This window comes from Hydra viridissima, unplaced genomic scaffold, assembly GCF_058129835.1.
Source record: "Hydra viridissima isolate aposymbiotic clone 2 unplaced genomic scaffold, HvirCarnegie_v1 scaffold_4, whole genome shotgun sequence".
In the NCBI taxonomy this organism is placed as follows: domain Eukaryota; kingdom Metazoa; phylum Cnidaria; class Hydrozoa; order Anthoathecata; family Hydridae; genus Hydra; species Hydra viridissima.
The window spans coordinates 1,445,035-1,460,776 of NW_028324303.1; the positions used below are offsets into that span (position 1 = coordinate 1,445,035).

General features: G+C 33.1%; 1 protein-coding gene across 1 annotated transcript; it reads right to left on the bottom strand.

The window, feature by feature from the left end:
- Positions 1-1,198: 1,198 nt before the first annotated feature.
- LOC149889349 (uncharacterized) lies at positions 1,199-2,479 on the bottom strand. The gene has a single exon (XM_090085102.1). It carries the CDS (start codon positions 2,477-2,479, stop codon positions 1,199-1,201), a length of 1,281 nt encoding a protein of 426 aa, XP_089941228.1.
- Positions 2,480-15,742: the final 13,263 nt, after the last annotated feature.

The following is a 15,742-nucleotide window of genomic DNA, read 5'->3' on the forward strand; positions in this document are numbered from 1 at the left end:
GTCTAAAAATGCGGAAGCATCTTGTTGATTTTGTTTAGCTTCATAAGAATATTGTCTAGTCACATTCTTCACAGCGTGTTTGGTTAATTTAAACTCAATAGGACTTTTGTAAACGGTTGATCTCACGATGGCTTTTAAATTGTTCATTTTTTCTCTCAATTCATTGCCTACATCGTCTACTTTTTTCTTGATCGGTTCTGGGATGTAGGGCTCTACCCATTCTACGACATCGTTAAATTTATTAAAAACAAAAGAAGAAACTTTTTTCGCAGTTGATGCCAAGGTTGAAAAAAATCCAGGACGAGGAGCAGGAACAGGTCTTGGTAGGATAACGGGCGATGGATCTGAAACAGGCTCATCAACAATAGATGTTTCAACTCTAGTAGTCGCATGATTTTGTAAGCGAGCAGGTCCGAATGAAATCAAGTCGTTAGAAACAGGACGCGGAGCTGGAACAGGTCTTTGAACCACAGGACGAGGAGCTGGAACAGGTCTTGGAACAGGAGCTGACTGCAGAGCTCTTACAAGATCTGCTTTATTCATCCTGTAATAATATTTAACATTTCGCACTCTAGCGATTTCTTTTAATTCTTTGGCAGTTTTGTTTTCCATTTTTTTATAGAGTAAGATTTTTATTTATATCATTTTTCAATTTTGTAACTTTTTGTGAAAAGTTACAAAATGTTATCAGAATTTATAATTTCTATCTTTATACCGTTATCATCTACTTTCCCATTTCGATTATAAAAGTATTTGCACCCATGTTTCGTCTCGTTAATGGCTTTGTAAAGGGAATTGTATTCAGTCACCTCACCCGTTTCTACATTAGTGATTCTCACAACGACAGGAGTATTTCTAATATTATGAAGACGAGCATATTTAGGATTACTTTCATTCGGCTTTTCTTTTTTTGCTCTCTTTCTAGGTCTGCCTACAGGTCTATCTTCTTTCTAATCTTCCAAAAGCGTATCCTTATCGATGAGCTTGTTCTCGATAGCAATCATCATCAGCGTCATTAAATGGTTTGATGTTCTTGAAACACCATTTTCTCTTAACAATTTTTTCAAATCCTTCACTGTATATCTCATGTTTTTATTATGTAATGAAAAAAAATTATTTAAATCATTTTATCAAGAGTTCGAATCGTGTATTTTTTTTAAAATTCGAAGAATTTCATTGATCCTAAAAGGAACTATAATCAGTAAACAGCTATCATGTTAGTTCCATTAGATTGGAAGCTCAACAGTTTGTCTGAAACAATCACCGCGTAAATAACAGTGTTTGCAGGTGTTGCAGTACGGAATTGAACATTGACAACCAATTCAGCAGTTTCAGAAACTACTCTTTCTTTTTGCTTGCTTATATCCACCAAGAATATCGGGAATAAATTTTTATACTCCAGCAAAGATAAACCAGATTGGCAAACAAGCTCATTTGTTCCATAATATCTATCGTCGAATGAGAAAGCGTCCGAATGAGCCTGTGTAATTTTCTTCTCTCCAAAATTCAAGTCGTAATTGTAATTGGGGTATTTTATCCCATTGACAATCACGTAAAAATTGTTGACATCGCAATGGTCGAATATGGACGGATTCACAGTTTGACTTTGATTTCTATTTGATTGAAGTGCGAGCAGTATGAATCTAGGAATGCTCTTGTCTGTGGCTCTTCCAAGAGACCAATTGAATTGCGTTATTCCAGCTGGTACAATCTGCCTTTCAACTCTGTTTGATTTAAACGCTACTGGTATGGTCAACTTACTCTTCATCAAGTCATAGAAATTATTTTTCTCAGTCAAGTCCAATTCAAGTCTAGGCATGAATAGTCTGAATTTCGACAAACTAATCGTTCCTGCAGCAACACTCTCAGCTCTGTATATAGCATCGTCATTTCCTTTCTTTGTAAATTTAATGGTGTGTCTGAAACCGTAAACAACTTTATCATAGGTTTCGCAAAATCCAAAAATGTGTCTCAAGGGTATTTTAAACGAAAATGCTCCAATGGATGTGGTGTCTGCAAACAAATGATCTCTCCTCACGATGAACCCACCATTTCCAGTGGCGTTTGTCGAATCCTTATACCACATCTGTTTAAGACCTTCCGCCACCTGAAATGCATAAGGGTATTTTAGCAATCCAAGCATCGTTGTTCCTTGGCCTGGTTCTGTCACTCTTTCTACTTGAGCGCCTGTTAAATCGTAAGTGATTTCGCTAAACAAATACATCATTGCATTGTGCACCAAGGTAATATTATCCGTTGCTGTGTACGCAGTTCCATCTGCTTTTTTCAATACTCCTTCGATGAGGACGTACGCCTCTGACGGAACTGTATGCACAGACTGACAATCAATTTCAAAGGTGATGTCGGTTGAATTATTTAAATCGAGATTTGATGGAAGGTACTCATAGAAATCAATTTTTTCAATACCAGTGTCATATTCTGGTTTTTCTGTTACTCTTAATCTGTCGGCGTTAATCATTTTTATATAAGAAATAAAAAAAGTTTAAATCCTTTTAGGATCAATGAAATTCTTTGAGATCACTTCATGCAGTGCGCATCCCACTCCCTAGTCGAACAAGATTCTGAATTTTAACTGCATTTTCTTCTGTCATTTTTCTTCTCCTTGTAGATTTCTTAATGGACGATCCATATAACAATTTATGCAAATCATCTATGGGTTTAACCACGTCGTTCACTAACGTATTGATCTTATCGGCTGGACTCCCCCTATTGGCTTGCATCTCTGGTTTCTCCGTCCCAGTGATTGAGTACACTTTTTCGATCGCTTTTTTACCCTTGTCAATAGCAACATCTTTGACAGTAGATATAGCTGAAGTAGCCAATTCTTTACCAGCAGATTTTGCGGCCAGGATGGCTTCTCTACCCAGTTCGCTCTTTGCCGCCTTTTTTAACAGGCTCAAAGAAGATCTTGATGCGTTAGAGGTAGCAGCCCTTCTCAAAAAATTCTTAATCGTATCCACAATTCCTCCTCCAAAAACGTTCTTTTTAACATATCTTCTGTTGTTTATGATTAGCATTTTTTAAATGGGTAAATATTTTTTTATATCTTTTGATATATACTTCTTTGTAGATGTTTGTATTGCTCTTTGTTTATCTCTTTTTGTCTTAGCAATTCATCACAAATGGCGACAGCTACGTTTTTAGAGGTCTGATTTCCAGCATGACCAGCAGTGATGCTCAATTCAAGCTGTTCTACAAGAGCATCGGGGTCGCTTGGAATAATAATGATTCCTTTACCTGTTCTTTTAACACTATTTTGACTTTTAAATCTATCCCAAATGGGTTTTATAATTTCCGTGTATTTTGCTAGTCTGGAGCTTTTTGCTCTGTTTGGATTTGATTCTGTGTAAATAGCTCCAGTGTCGAACAAAATTTTCGAATAATTTTCCAAATCTTCATCGTTCACATCGCTCCATTTGTTCTTAGAATAATTTTCCGTCATAAGACTCCAAAGACCCTCTGTTCCTTCATACCTCTTTCCTCCAACAATGATATCATTTCCATCTACTTGCACCTCCATTTTTCCAAAGAACCTTTTTTTTCCAATTTTACTAATTTCGAAATTTCTTTTAACTATATTTTTTTTAAATCGCGTATTATACATTTCTAAATATCGGGATGAAATGTCTCCTAATGGATTAGACTCATCTCCTAATGGATTAGACTCATCCACATGAGCAGGCTCGTTATTCACTTTTTCTTCAATACTCTTGATCATCTTTTCATTGCTTTCGATGAGAGGTTTATAAAACTGACTCAAATCACTCTGATAATTGACATTTGAAATGTTTCTGTTGAGGCTTTCTTCATAGATTTGTTTTCTGTTCTCATTAATATTTTTAATAATTTCAGCCCTCTTTTTAGGGTCTAGTATTTTAAAAAATGACATTTTTTTAATCACAAGAAAAAACTTAAATAAAAACCCCGAGTTGACGTTTTTATTTATTTTAAATTCACTTGTGTAATCCTGGAAAATCATTATGATTTTTTAAACATGTTGTTAAAGGCTTTGATCGCTTGATCTCTTCCCTCATTGATCAAAGACTCTTTGGTCACTTCGTCAATAGCATTTTTATTTGTGGATCTTATCTCACTCATCATAGACTTAAACTTTTGAAGTTCATTCAAAATCAATTCATATTCTGAATCGCTCACAACATCATCCTTCAACGCTTTTGAAATGTGATCGCTTATGGTGTTTAGTTTTGAATCTGCAAGCACTTTTATTTTTTCATGCTTTTCTGCTTTTAAAGCCAATTTTTTATTAACTTGACCTCCAACGATAGATAAAAAACCAAGACTTAGAGCCACACTTTCGCAAGCAATCGCAACAGGAGCAGCTGCAATGGTGGTTAAAAATCCTACTCCAACAGCACCAAGAGCGATACATAAGGCTTGCATTGAATCATCTGCAAAAGAGATGATTCTTACAGCTCGATGGTACTTTTTGCTCAAAGTCATTCTTTTTTCCTTTTCCAATTCAATCTCCTTTTGGATTTCTCCTATTTTTTGAAGTCGGTAATGTTGACCTTCATAGAATGGAGCCGTTGCTAGATCTGGATAAAGTTTATTGTTTATTTCCATTTATTTTCTTTACGTAAAGTATTTAATTCAAATCGATGTACGATATTTTACAAAGCAACTCTCCTTTTTTGACGGTGACATCGCGTTCACTATTACTATTTACTTCTATAATAATGTCATCTGCAGAATCTGAAAGAATAATATCGTTTTTATAATATCTAAGCTGATCTTTTAATTTATTCGTCAACGTCACGACTGCAATACCTTTGTCTAATTTCAACCCGATGGATAAAGATATTTGTTTGTGCGAAAGGGGCTGAAATTTTAATTCCTTTTGAGCAAAAATCTCGTACTGGTTGTTTATGTTTAACTGAGGAGGGTGTTCCAATTTAGTCTTGGTTATAATACTATGACTCTGTTTTCTTTTCTCTAAAGATCCAATTCTTTCTTCCATATGCTTCAACACCGTTTCAAAACCGTTCCATTCTAATTCCTGAACATTTCTTTTATACTTATGAGTAAATGACATTTTTTTATAAAGAAAAGAAAATTATTTAAATCCTTTTAGGATCAATGAAAATCTTTCGATTTTTAAGATCCTTTTTGCATAGAAATCAATTCTTTATTGTTCACCCAAGAGTTGAACGTATCAGGATATCCTAGCCATTTGACTAAGGATCTGCTCTTTTGCTTGCGAATGACTTTTTCAATTCTAAATACGTCTTGAGAGGTCTTTTGCATTTCTTGTTCATAAAAGGTACCTTGTATCTCTTCACCATGATGGTCTGATATTTTATATGTGGGCGGGTCTGTGTACTGAATTTTTGATACAGTAAAAACCTCCTCTGTCCATCTTGGTGTGTATCCTTTTTCAAAATGAGACTTCTTTTTGGCGATCCTCACTTTATCACCCATGGAAAATTTAGGCTCTCGTCTTTCTGCTTGCAACTTTCCATTGAGGCTCATCCATACCCTGCTTTTATTCTTTTCATCGCTCGCTTCAACTGGAGTCATTTTAATGGAAGAGTGTTTGGTGTGATTGTAGTCATCTACCATTTTGTCTAAAACGCCAATGTATCTATTGGTGTTGTTAGCTGAAAAGTATTTAAACATTTTCTCTTTCATCGTTCTATTCCATCGTTCGACAACAGAACTTTTTTCTTCATTTTCAGTAGAGTATAACGACACACCTAGAGCTTTTACATGCTTGTTATAAAATTCTTTTCCTTTATCTACCCACATCTTCATACACTTTCTTTTCTCAAATATTTTGCTAAGAGCGTTGGCTACATCAACTCCAGTCTTACTCTTTAATGGAACAATCCATCCATACTTTGAAAACACGTCAATCACCATGAGCAAATATTTAATCCCGTTGTTGAATTTTGAAAACGATTGCATGTCAACCAAATCAACAGCCCATATTTCATCCCTATTATTCACAAATACTTTTCTTCTTCTAAAATTCTGAATCATCGGTTTATGAAGCTCGTTTGCAAGCTGATCTGTCCATTTTATTTTCTCCGGTGGTTTTTTTTCAGATTTTTTGAATCTGTGGAAAAATCTTTGATTTTTTTCACTCCTAATCCGAATTTGGCTTTGGCTTTGATGATGGGTTCAATTATTTTTCGTTCGTTAATTTCTCTCTGAGTAGGGTTTTGTATAGAGTTCATTTCTTCAAGCATCATTTGATCTGCTAGATTTCTGTTTTGCTTGTCGTTAAAATATTTATAAGCGAGATCGTGATGGTAGGCTGCGTTATCCACTCTGTCCACCGGCTTGCTCCAATCTTGATACATGTCTGTAGAAGTTAGCCTTTTGTCTAAATTCGTACCAGGTCCTGCAAAGTTCATCCCTGGGACGTGCATTTCTCCTGGAAACTTTGCCCATGGAAGTTTGATTTTGTTAGAGAGTTTGTTAATCGATTCAACCAAGTCTCCTCCTTTGGCAGACGAAACAAATTTGTTTTTGGTTGATCCGCAGACGGAGCAAGTTCCTTTGAGCATATTTCTATTGTTTTTGCTTATCGCATGACGCGAGTTTTCTGTCTCTGTGTTTCTCTTACATTTGACGCAGTACATTTTTTTATTTAAATATAAATTTTTTAATATAAAAATGGATATTACTGATTTGTCATGGAATACCGGCAAAAGCAAAAGAAACAACAATGAACTTTTACCAAGAAGTATACGAGGAATCATTGTTGGAAAGTCTGGCTGTGGAAAAACAACGTTGCTGTTGAATTTACTACTCAAGCCTGGTTGGTTAGATTACAACCATTTACAAGTGTTTGGTAAATCCCTTTTTCAACCAGAGTATAAAATACTGAAAAGGTCATTTGAAAAAAGATTGCCAAAAGAGATCATTCTCGACTTGTTCAAAGTTCAAGGTGAAATAGAAAGATTAAACATGAGCCCAGAATGCGTGATTGAAGATATTTCAAAAAAATGGGGAGACAAAGCAGACATGGAATGTCAATTTTTCGAAACAGCAGACGACGTGCCAGAACCTGAAGATCTCGATCCCTCCAAAAACAATCTGATGATCTTTGACGATTTGCAGTTATACAAGCAAAACAAATGCGAAAAATATTACATCCGAGGAAGACATTCCAACGTGGATTGTTTCTATCTAGCACAAAATTATTTTATGTTACCTAGACAAACCATAAGAGAAAACACCAATTTCATTTGCTTGTTTCCACAGGATTCGAAGAATATAAACCACATTTATCATGATCATGTTTCTAGCGATATGGGGAAAGAAGAATTTAAAAAGTTTTGCAAGAAATGCTGGTCTGAACCTCACGGATTTGCTGTGATTGATCTGTCCTCTAAGAAGGATGAAGGAAAATATAGAAGTGGACTTGACACTTTTTATTTCCCCAATGAATGATTTTTTTTTAAAAGATCTAAATAAAAAATCTCAAATTATAAAATGACAAGCATTACAATCGACGCTGATGGACATTCAAGCGTAATCATTACAGATTTTTTAGATAAAATCGTTTTTGTTGATGGGAAGAAGTATGAAATGGCTTTTTTAGGCCTTGAAACGTATAACAGCTTTCCAAACATCATCAGTACAAACAATTCTTTCAGGTATAGCATGAACAATGGAGCGAATTGGGAAAATATCGTCATTCCAGTAGGGAGCTATGACATTTCTGACATTAACACTTATTTGCAAAAATCTGTTTCAGATACGATAAAAAATTACACAGCCCAAAGCCCTAGTTTCATTTCTACATATAAAATCAGTTACAATGCTGAAAACATCAAAATTACAGGTAACTTACACACTTTAAAAACAAACGTTAAATTAGGCTTAAATTATATGCTGGATTTTAACGTGGACAACAGTATCGCGTCCGTACTGGGATTTACAAAAAGACAGTTGGATCCCAATTCGGAATACGAGTCTGACGACATTTCTAGAATTACAACGATCAACTCCATCAGGGTTCTCAACAATGTGGTTGGCTCCTCCTATGTGAACGGGAAACAATCAACCGCCATTTACACCTTTTATCCAAAAGTAGCACCTGGTTATAAAATCGTTGAAAGACCTGCTCATTTGATTTACCTCCCTGTAAAATTGAGCTCGATTTCTACGATGATTACAAAAATCGTTGATCAAGACGGAGAACTTATCGATTTTCGCGGCGAAAACATTGCTATCCGATATCACATACGAGAAGTGAAATAAATATTTTCCTATGTATATAAAATGAGCAACTACCATAAAGTACAACTAAACATTTCACAAGGACAAGCTGATAAAATAAAAAAAGCGATTCGAGAAAAGAGTGACGTCAATATAAGACTATCTCATTCAGATCTAGACGGTGAACACATTCTTGCAGTGACGAAAGCCCAATTAAATAAAATTACAAAAGCGTACACCAACGGAACCGGAGTCGCCCTCAAACTGAGCAAAAAACAATTATCTTACAACTCCAAAATAGAAGGTGGATTTATCGGTGCTTTGCTTCCACTCTTGGGGATGCTAGGTAGCACACTTGCGACGAGAGTCGTTCCTGCTTTAGCTACCGGATTATTAGCAGGTGTTGGATCTTCTGCAGGAGCTGCCATGGTCGATAAAATTGCTGGAAAAGGTGTCATTTACTTGAAAAAGAACGGAAAAGGAATGAAAATGACTGCTGCAGGATCAGGAATGTTTTTAACACCGTGGGTAAGTGGAAGCTCCTTAAAAGAAGGAGTTTATGCCAAAAACGGTAAAAAATATGAATCTGTTGGATCTGGTTTACTTCTAGGACCAAATTCACCCTTTTCAAGCATCCCTTTTCTAAATTTAATTCTATAATGATCAAAAAAAAAAATCTCATTAAAATTTCATGATATACTTTCATCATGAAATTACACATCTAAAAAACACAACATGTTTTAGATTATGAGATTTGTTTCATCAACGATTTACTACATGACGGTTCTGGCGCATGATAAGAAAATTATTCTGCTTCAATCCTAGCTTAGCATGAAATGCGTCAGAACCGACCTTTTTCATCAACGATTTACTACATGACGGTTCTGGCGCATGATAAGAAAATTATTCTGCTTCAATCCTAGCTTAGCATGAAATGCGCCAGAACCGGCCTTTTTCTACTACTTGTGCGTTTTATAACTTTAAACAGAAACCAACATTTTCAGTAAAATGCTATAATAAGTAGATTTCATAACTAATATAAAAAAAACCGTTTACTTTTGAAAATTCATTTCTTCACTTTTCAATCAATCTATATTTTTCGACATAATACGACTTTAAACTAAAGTAACTATTTTTATTGAAAAAGATTTGAAATTTATATAAACAAAACTATCTATATACAAAAATAGACTTCATACGATTTTGTTGTTATTTAAAACGCTACCATTTTTATTTTTTTCCCTACAAACCGCGTTATATGAATTTGGCTAATAACAATCAACTACGAACAATCAATTATGAGCAAATATAAAATCCATATATTGAAATACCTCTTTCCAGATCTAGTATCAATCTCGCAATGATAAATATTGCACCGATTTCAAATTCAAAATGTAATAAAGTTGATACCTTTGTACTTAACAAATTCTACAGATGCAAAGGAGATCAAAACTCGTCGATGTAAAAGCAAAAAGCATTAGTACTTTAATCATTTTTTGCTTTAAAAATTGATATTTTAAAAATGAGCACTTAGTGAAGACTCTTTACGCGGGAATGACCTCCCGCAACATTGTGAAGAGATAGTTAATATATTCATTAAATGTCTTCACAATTTCGCCAGAAGTCATACCCGATGATAAGCACACCTGAAAGAAGTCTATGCGTCACCTAGACTTATTTAGATCTTGAACAGTATACTTCGAACTATAACTTTTATTAAATAAACTTTCGTTCATATTCACTGAGCATTGTTTAGTTTTATTTACACTGTTCTGTGAAATTTAAGAATAAGTAAATTAGCGTACCGCATGCGATACGTTTTTGTCAGATAATATTTCATCAGTTTTTCGGTATAGTTAATTGCAAAAGTTGTAAATGGAGATATTCACTTCGTCTGAATTTAGAATTACTACCTGTGTGGTAAATTACTACCACACAGGTAGTAACTTACCCGGCTCTAATCTTAAACGGGACAAAAAATACCAAATGTGATTGAGTACCCGGCTACTTGTGAGTAGTTTTTACTAAAAACCAAAAAACTTACTGTTAAAACCAAATAGCAGGTTCCACAATGCATGCTATCACACCAAAATAACTATGTATCTGATATGTATCTGGGTTTAAGGAATATATTTTTGCAGCCATTCTCCGAATGTAATCCCAAAGATGCTGCATTCTTTATACTAGTTAAATAAACTTTCGATGCTCTTCATATTAAAATTCTGCAGCTAAATTCAAAAGCTGGCCCGCGTGGAATGGTGAGCACAGTGTTTGTTAGTCTCAAAATAGGCTGGATTTCACAGATAATGACTCAACATGCTATTGTTGACAAAATGGAACAATTCAACCTAGATGATAATTTAATAAGAAAAAAAAATAAAAACTTTCCCGACCTTCCTCATCTCTTAAAGATAGTGTGCATGCAAACCATCAAACATCAGCCTCATCAAGCTCAGTAGTTCTTCTAATGTACCATCATGAAAACTTAAGAAAAAAAATTTTATAATATTTAAACACTACGACAAGGTGTTGAAAACACTTTTTGCTTGAGGAATCAACCACATAAAGCTCTTTACTTAGTTAGTGAAAGTAATATTTTAAGAAAAAAAAAAATATACAAAAGTCGCTTTTCTGGTCACGAAAACTTTGGTAAAACCGGGAATAATTGAACCTTCTGAGCGTGTTTTTTCTATAGTTGGTCTCCCTGCCACAAAAGATAGATCCCAATCAAATTCCAGTACCGTTGATTTTTAATTGAAAAATATTGCATATTAGATAATGCAAAGAAAATTTTTGGCATATATTACCACGAGCCCTCTCAAAGCACAAGATATGGTCAAAAAAATATCATAAGAATGATTTAACAAGGAGCTAAAAGAATTCAATCATGAGCAGAGTGGTGTCACTTTACGGGACAATATCTGAAGCCAACCATACTAAATATTGAGTAAAAGCAACTGGAGTACATATTGATTCTAAACCATTTTATCTTAGAGCAAGTCCAGATGGAATTTTCTGCTACAACTGTTGTAAAAATGAAAAAAATTAGTTTTTGATCTGAGTTTTTTAATGGTTGTTTGAAATTCTTAGTGTTGCCTTTAATGTCATTCTAAAGAAATTTTTCAAAACAAGATTTAAAAACTTCGTTGAAGCATCTGAGGGTGTGAATAGATCCACAAACTTGAAATGCTTAAATTTTTTCCGCCATTCCTTGCAGAGTGATTAGCGAGACCTTATGGCTGTCGTTTTCACCATAATATCGATTTTGGAAAAAAATGCTAAACCGAGCAATGTGACACAAAAAACAAATAATATTTTGGAAATCTATGTTGACCGAAAGACTGATTAAACATATATTAATGCATTGATTGATGAAAGTGGTATTAAGAATGCTATTGGTATTGAAAAGTAAATACGTTGGTTGAAGCTTCTCCTCAATATAAATCGCCGAGCGATTTTAAAATGATTTCAAGGTGATTTACATTTTGGAGAACTATAACTATATTGTATGACGATAAGATGTATACAAATACAAAATCACAAAAACTATTCAATTCGATGAAACTTCGTAACCTATGCATTAATGATGAAGAAAAATTATTTACACAGGTTTGGGTAATATAATTCGAAAGGGGCGGTGATGCAGAGTGTTAAAAAACCATACTTTTATGATAATTGGAAAAAATATTTCAAAGTAAAAAAATATTTTCTTCAAAAAAAATGTACCCTTTGAAACAAAACTAAATAGTCCTGTCTCGAAGGGTATATTTAGTTTGAAAGTACCTTTGTATCACATCTTTAGATATTGCGAAGATTGTGATAAATTTGTATATGGCATTAAACATTTACTTACACTTACAAGAAATTCTGATGATGATGCTGTTGTTAGGGACAATGCAGTAACTGGTAGAAAAGTAACACTGGATTTAATTTGTTGGTGAATGCCAGAAGTAAAACCTTCATTAGAAGAGAAAAGTCAAAAATGACCTTACCTATTGCTTACAGAGGGAAATAGTATAATCAGTTTGATCAACCTGCTTCAACTTACTTTACTTGGAGACTGTCTGTAAAGTCATCACCAGAGATACCTAGATTTATTTTGGTGGAATTTCAAACTGCTAGAGATTTTAGTCAGCTTCAGAGCACTGCTATCTTTAACAATGTGACTTTAACTAACATTTACGCCACATTAAATTCGACTAGGTATCCTGCAACTGATTATGATATTAACTTTACACAACAAAGAATTGGTCGCATCATTTGAGACAATTTTTCATTCAGAGTTTTACAATATAGGTGACATGTATCAAATCCAAATATAACACCATCTGGTTTTAAAACACTCTTTCCTATTTTTGTTCTTGATGTAAGAAAACAAGAAGAAAAAGTAAAGTCATTTATAACTGACATTTTAATAAAGTGCTATTTTTAAAAAAATGCTTCAGAAAAATACTCAAACTTTTACAGTTATTTTAGGGACAATATGTTGTTTAAAAATATCTTACGATTTATTCATTTATTTATTTATTTATTTTCACTGAATAATATATCGAAAAATTTTTCATTACAAGAAAAAATGAATTTTTTTTTATAAATCAATATTTTAATTATTCTAACCAGATTTTTTTTCTGAAAAAAACTGCAGTGTTTTAATAAATTCTGAGCTAAAGTTTAAGTCAGAACTTTTATTTCTTTAAAGAGCATGAAAATGTTTAAATTTACCCCAACCTGGGGTAGCTTAAAATACACTTTGGGCAGCTTTGAATTATCTCTGACAAATGGAAATAACACGTAATTACAATTTTTTTTTTTTTTAAATAGAGCATTGACTTATTTTTAAATTTTCTATTAGTAGCAATAGATAAAACAAGGGTTATGTAAAAATATTAGAGCATCCACTGATCTATTTAAAATCTTACACTTTAATAAAAATCACAAACTTTTAAGTTAGTTCATTGTTTAGTTGGCAGTGTATTATAGAACATTAACAACGTAATAAAGAATATATATATGTATATATAATATATACATATATATATATATATATATATATATATATATATATATATATATATATATATATATATATATATATATGTTTAAGACTGTATGAATATATATATGTATATATAATATATATATATATTATATATACATATATATATTCATACAGTCTTGTTTTTGCATAGCTATGCTTTCAGGTGTAATAGGAATTTGATGTGAATTATCAGAGGTAGCTATAGTGAATGTATCTAATTAGTTACTTCAGCACTTTGAAAGTTGTCATAGCAGAAAGCAATCCATGAAAAAGTATATATTCCAGATGTGGAAAAACCAGCAACAGTATTCCTGGCAAATATATTTTTTAGCATATGCTAGTGTCACTATCCCAACTAAATCGTGTATTATTATTGTTTTCCCTGGATTGCGTACAAGCCAATCATTCTGAGAGATAGACAGTTTTTGCTTGAAATGTCAAAACAACCATTCCTTTTTCACAATAATAATTGATGGCATCTAATGTACAATGGCTTTCATGATTATCTATTAAGAGTAAAACAGGATCCTCTTTCAAACATCTGACTAGTTTTTTTACATGTTCTAAAACCTTTTAAAACAACGGCCCTGTCATCCAGCCACTTGTTGGACTGTTTGCATTTCCAAAACAACCAGGTGGTCCTCCTTTTATCAAGGTTTCATAAAAACGTGCTCTTAGAAATATAAAGAGAGATAGAATGACATTTCCAATACCCCACATTGTAATTAGTTGTCCACGTTTAGTAGACACACTCTGTCTTACTTGTATTGTTCCACATGATGCTATAATATGGGGGTCCTTGTACTACTGTTATAATGCTGCTTTCATAGATATTATATACTTTACTATATACTAAAACTTTATATATTATATAATATTATATACTTTACTAGATACTATAAACTTTATTAGGAACAAAATTTAGGTTTAAACATTTTCATATCAAAAAGTGATTTACATTGTGCTGATTAAAACTTGTTGCGTAAGACAAATTCAAATTTTCAGGTTTTCTAAGTGAAAGTTGTTGGTGACGTCTCATGAAGCCCTTCAACCACTCTATACCAGCTTGTTTATTTTCCATCCATTTGCTTAGATATTTTCAGGTTTTTGTAACATAATGAAATGCTAATTCCTTTGCTTGTTTACATGTCAAGCCATAATTCATTTTAGAGGTTTTTATTAGGTAGTCTCTTAACATTATTTCCTCATCTTTATTAAATACTTGTGTGACAGTATATTTAGTTGTGAAACTTGGTCTTAGATAATAAATTTTTTACATTCTTTATTTTTTAATGTAAAATTACGTTTTATATTACGAGTTATAACAGGTTTGTTTGGCCTTATTTATTCATTTGCAACTTGGAGTACAGCATTATTAACATCTTCCTCTAAGACTTCTGTCAATCTCTTTTTTTACAATTTCGAATCATTTTTATCATTAAATAATCAAATTCAGGCCTTAATAATCTAGCAATAAAATGCGAGGAGTTTAAAGAACTAATTCAAAGGTGTCCCATTCACTTTATTCAAAGCTGCCCTAACAGCATTTTAATAATAAACGATGATTTTTCCAAACAAAATTATTGACATTACCTGCTTAATTGTAAATGTTATGAATTATCCTATCTTATAAACAACATTAAACATCTCACTGGTTAGAAACGTGGTCAGGAAAATCTTGCAACTTTATTTCAAAATTTTGATAGCTGCGAGGATAAATATTATCTTAAAATACAAAAACACTTCAAAAATGCATTTTTTCAAAGTTGTCCCCGTTCAAAACTGCCCCCTCTCCCCTATTTGGTTTTGAACAAATATCACTTACTTCCTAATCAAAAAATTCATCATCCATTATCTGCAATAGATCACAATTTTGTTTTGATACCTTTCATATGCGTCTGAAATAACTTTCTTTTGGTTTTGACTTGATGCTATCATTCAAGAATTAATCTGTTGAAGCTTGCAAACATCTCTTGCAAACCAAGCTAAATGTTCCCAAAAGCTCTCAATTGGTCTTGCTTAAGGCACATTTGATGGATTGGATTGCTTATTAACATGATTGATATACTCGTCCATCAAATTTAGAGAATCTTTGGAATAATGAGAACTTGCTAAAATAAATAGTAAAATGGCCGCGATACTTGTGAATGAATGGAAGAAGTCATTTATCTAAACATTCATTAACATAGATTGATGTACTGATTGCTACAGCCTTAGAAATACAAAACAATGGATAGGACATACCTCTGTAAGATACGTCTATTTACATTAACAACTTTTACGAATTTTCTGTTTCTCTACTAATGCGAATACTTTCTGGGCTTGTTTCTTTGATGCTTGTGTAGTGTCCAGAATTTCCAGGTGTGTTATCACCTGCAAACCAAAAGTATTTTTCATCTTCAATGACCAGAGTTGACTTCATACAAGTTTTCTTCTTCTTTTCTTCTTCTTTTATTTGCTGTTCATTATTGAATTTGGGAATCTTTTCACGTT

Coding starts and splice junctions, on each gene's coding strand:
- LOC149889349 (XM_090085102.1), bottom strand. CDS start 2,479: ATGATTAACGCCGACAGATTAAGAGTAACAGAAAAACCAGAATATGAC.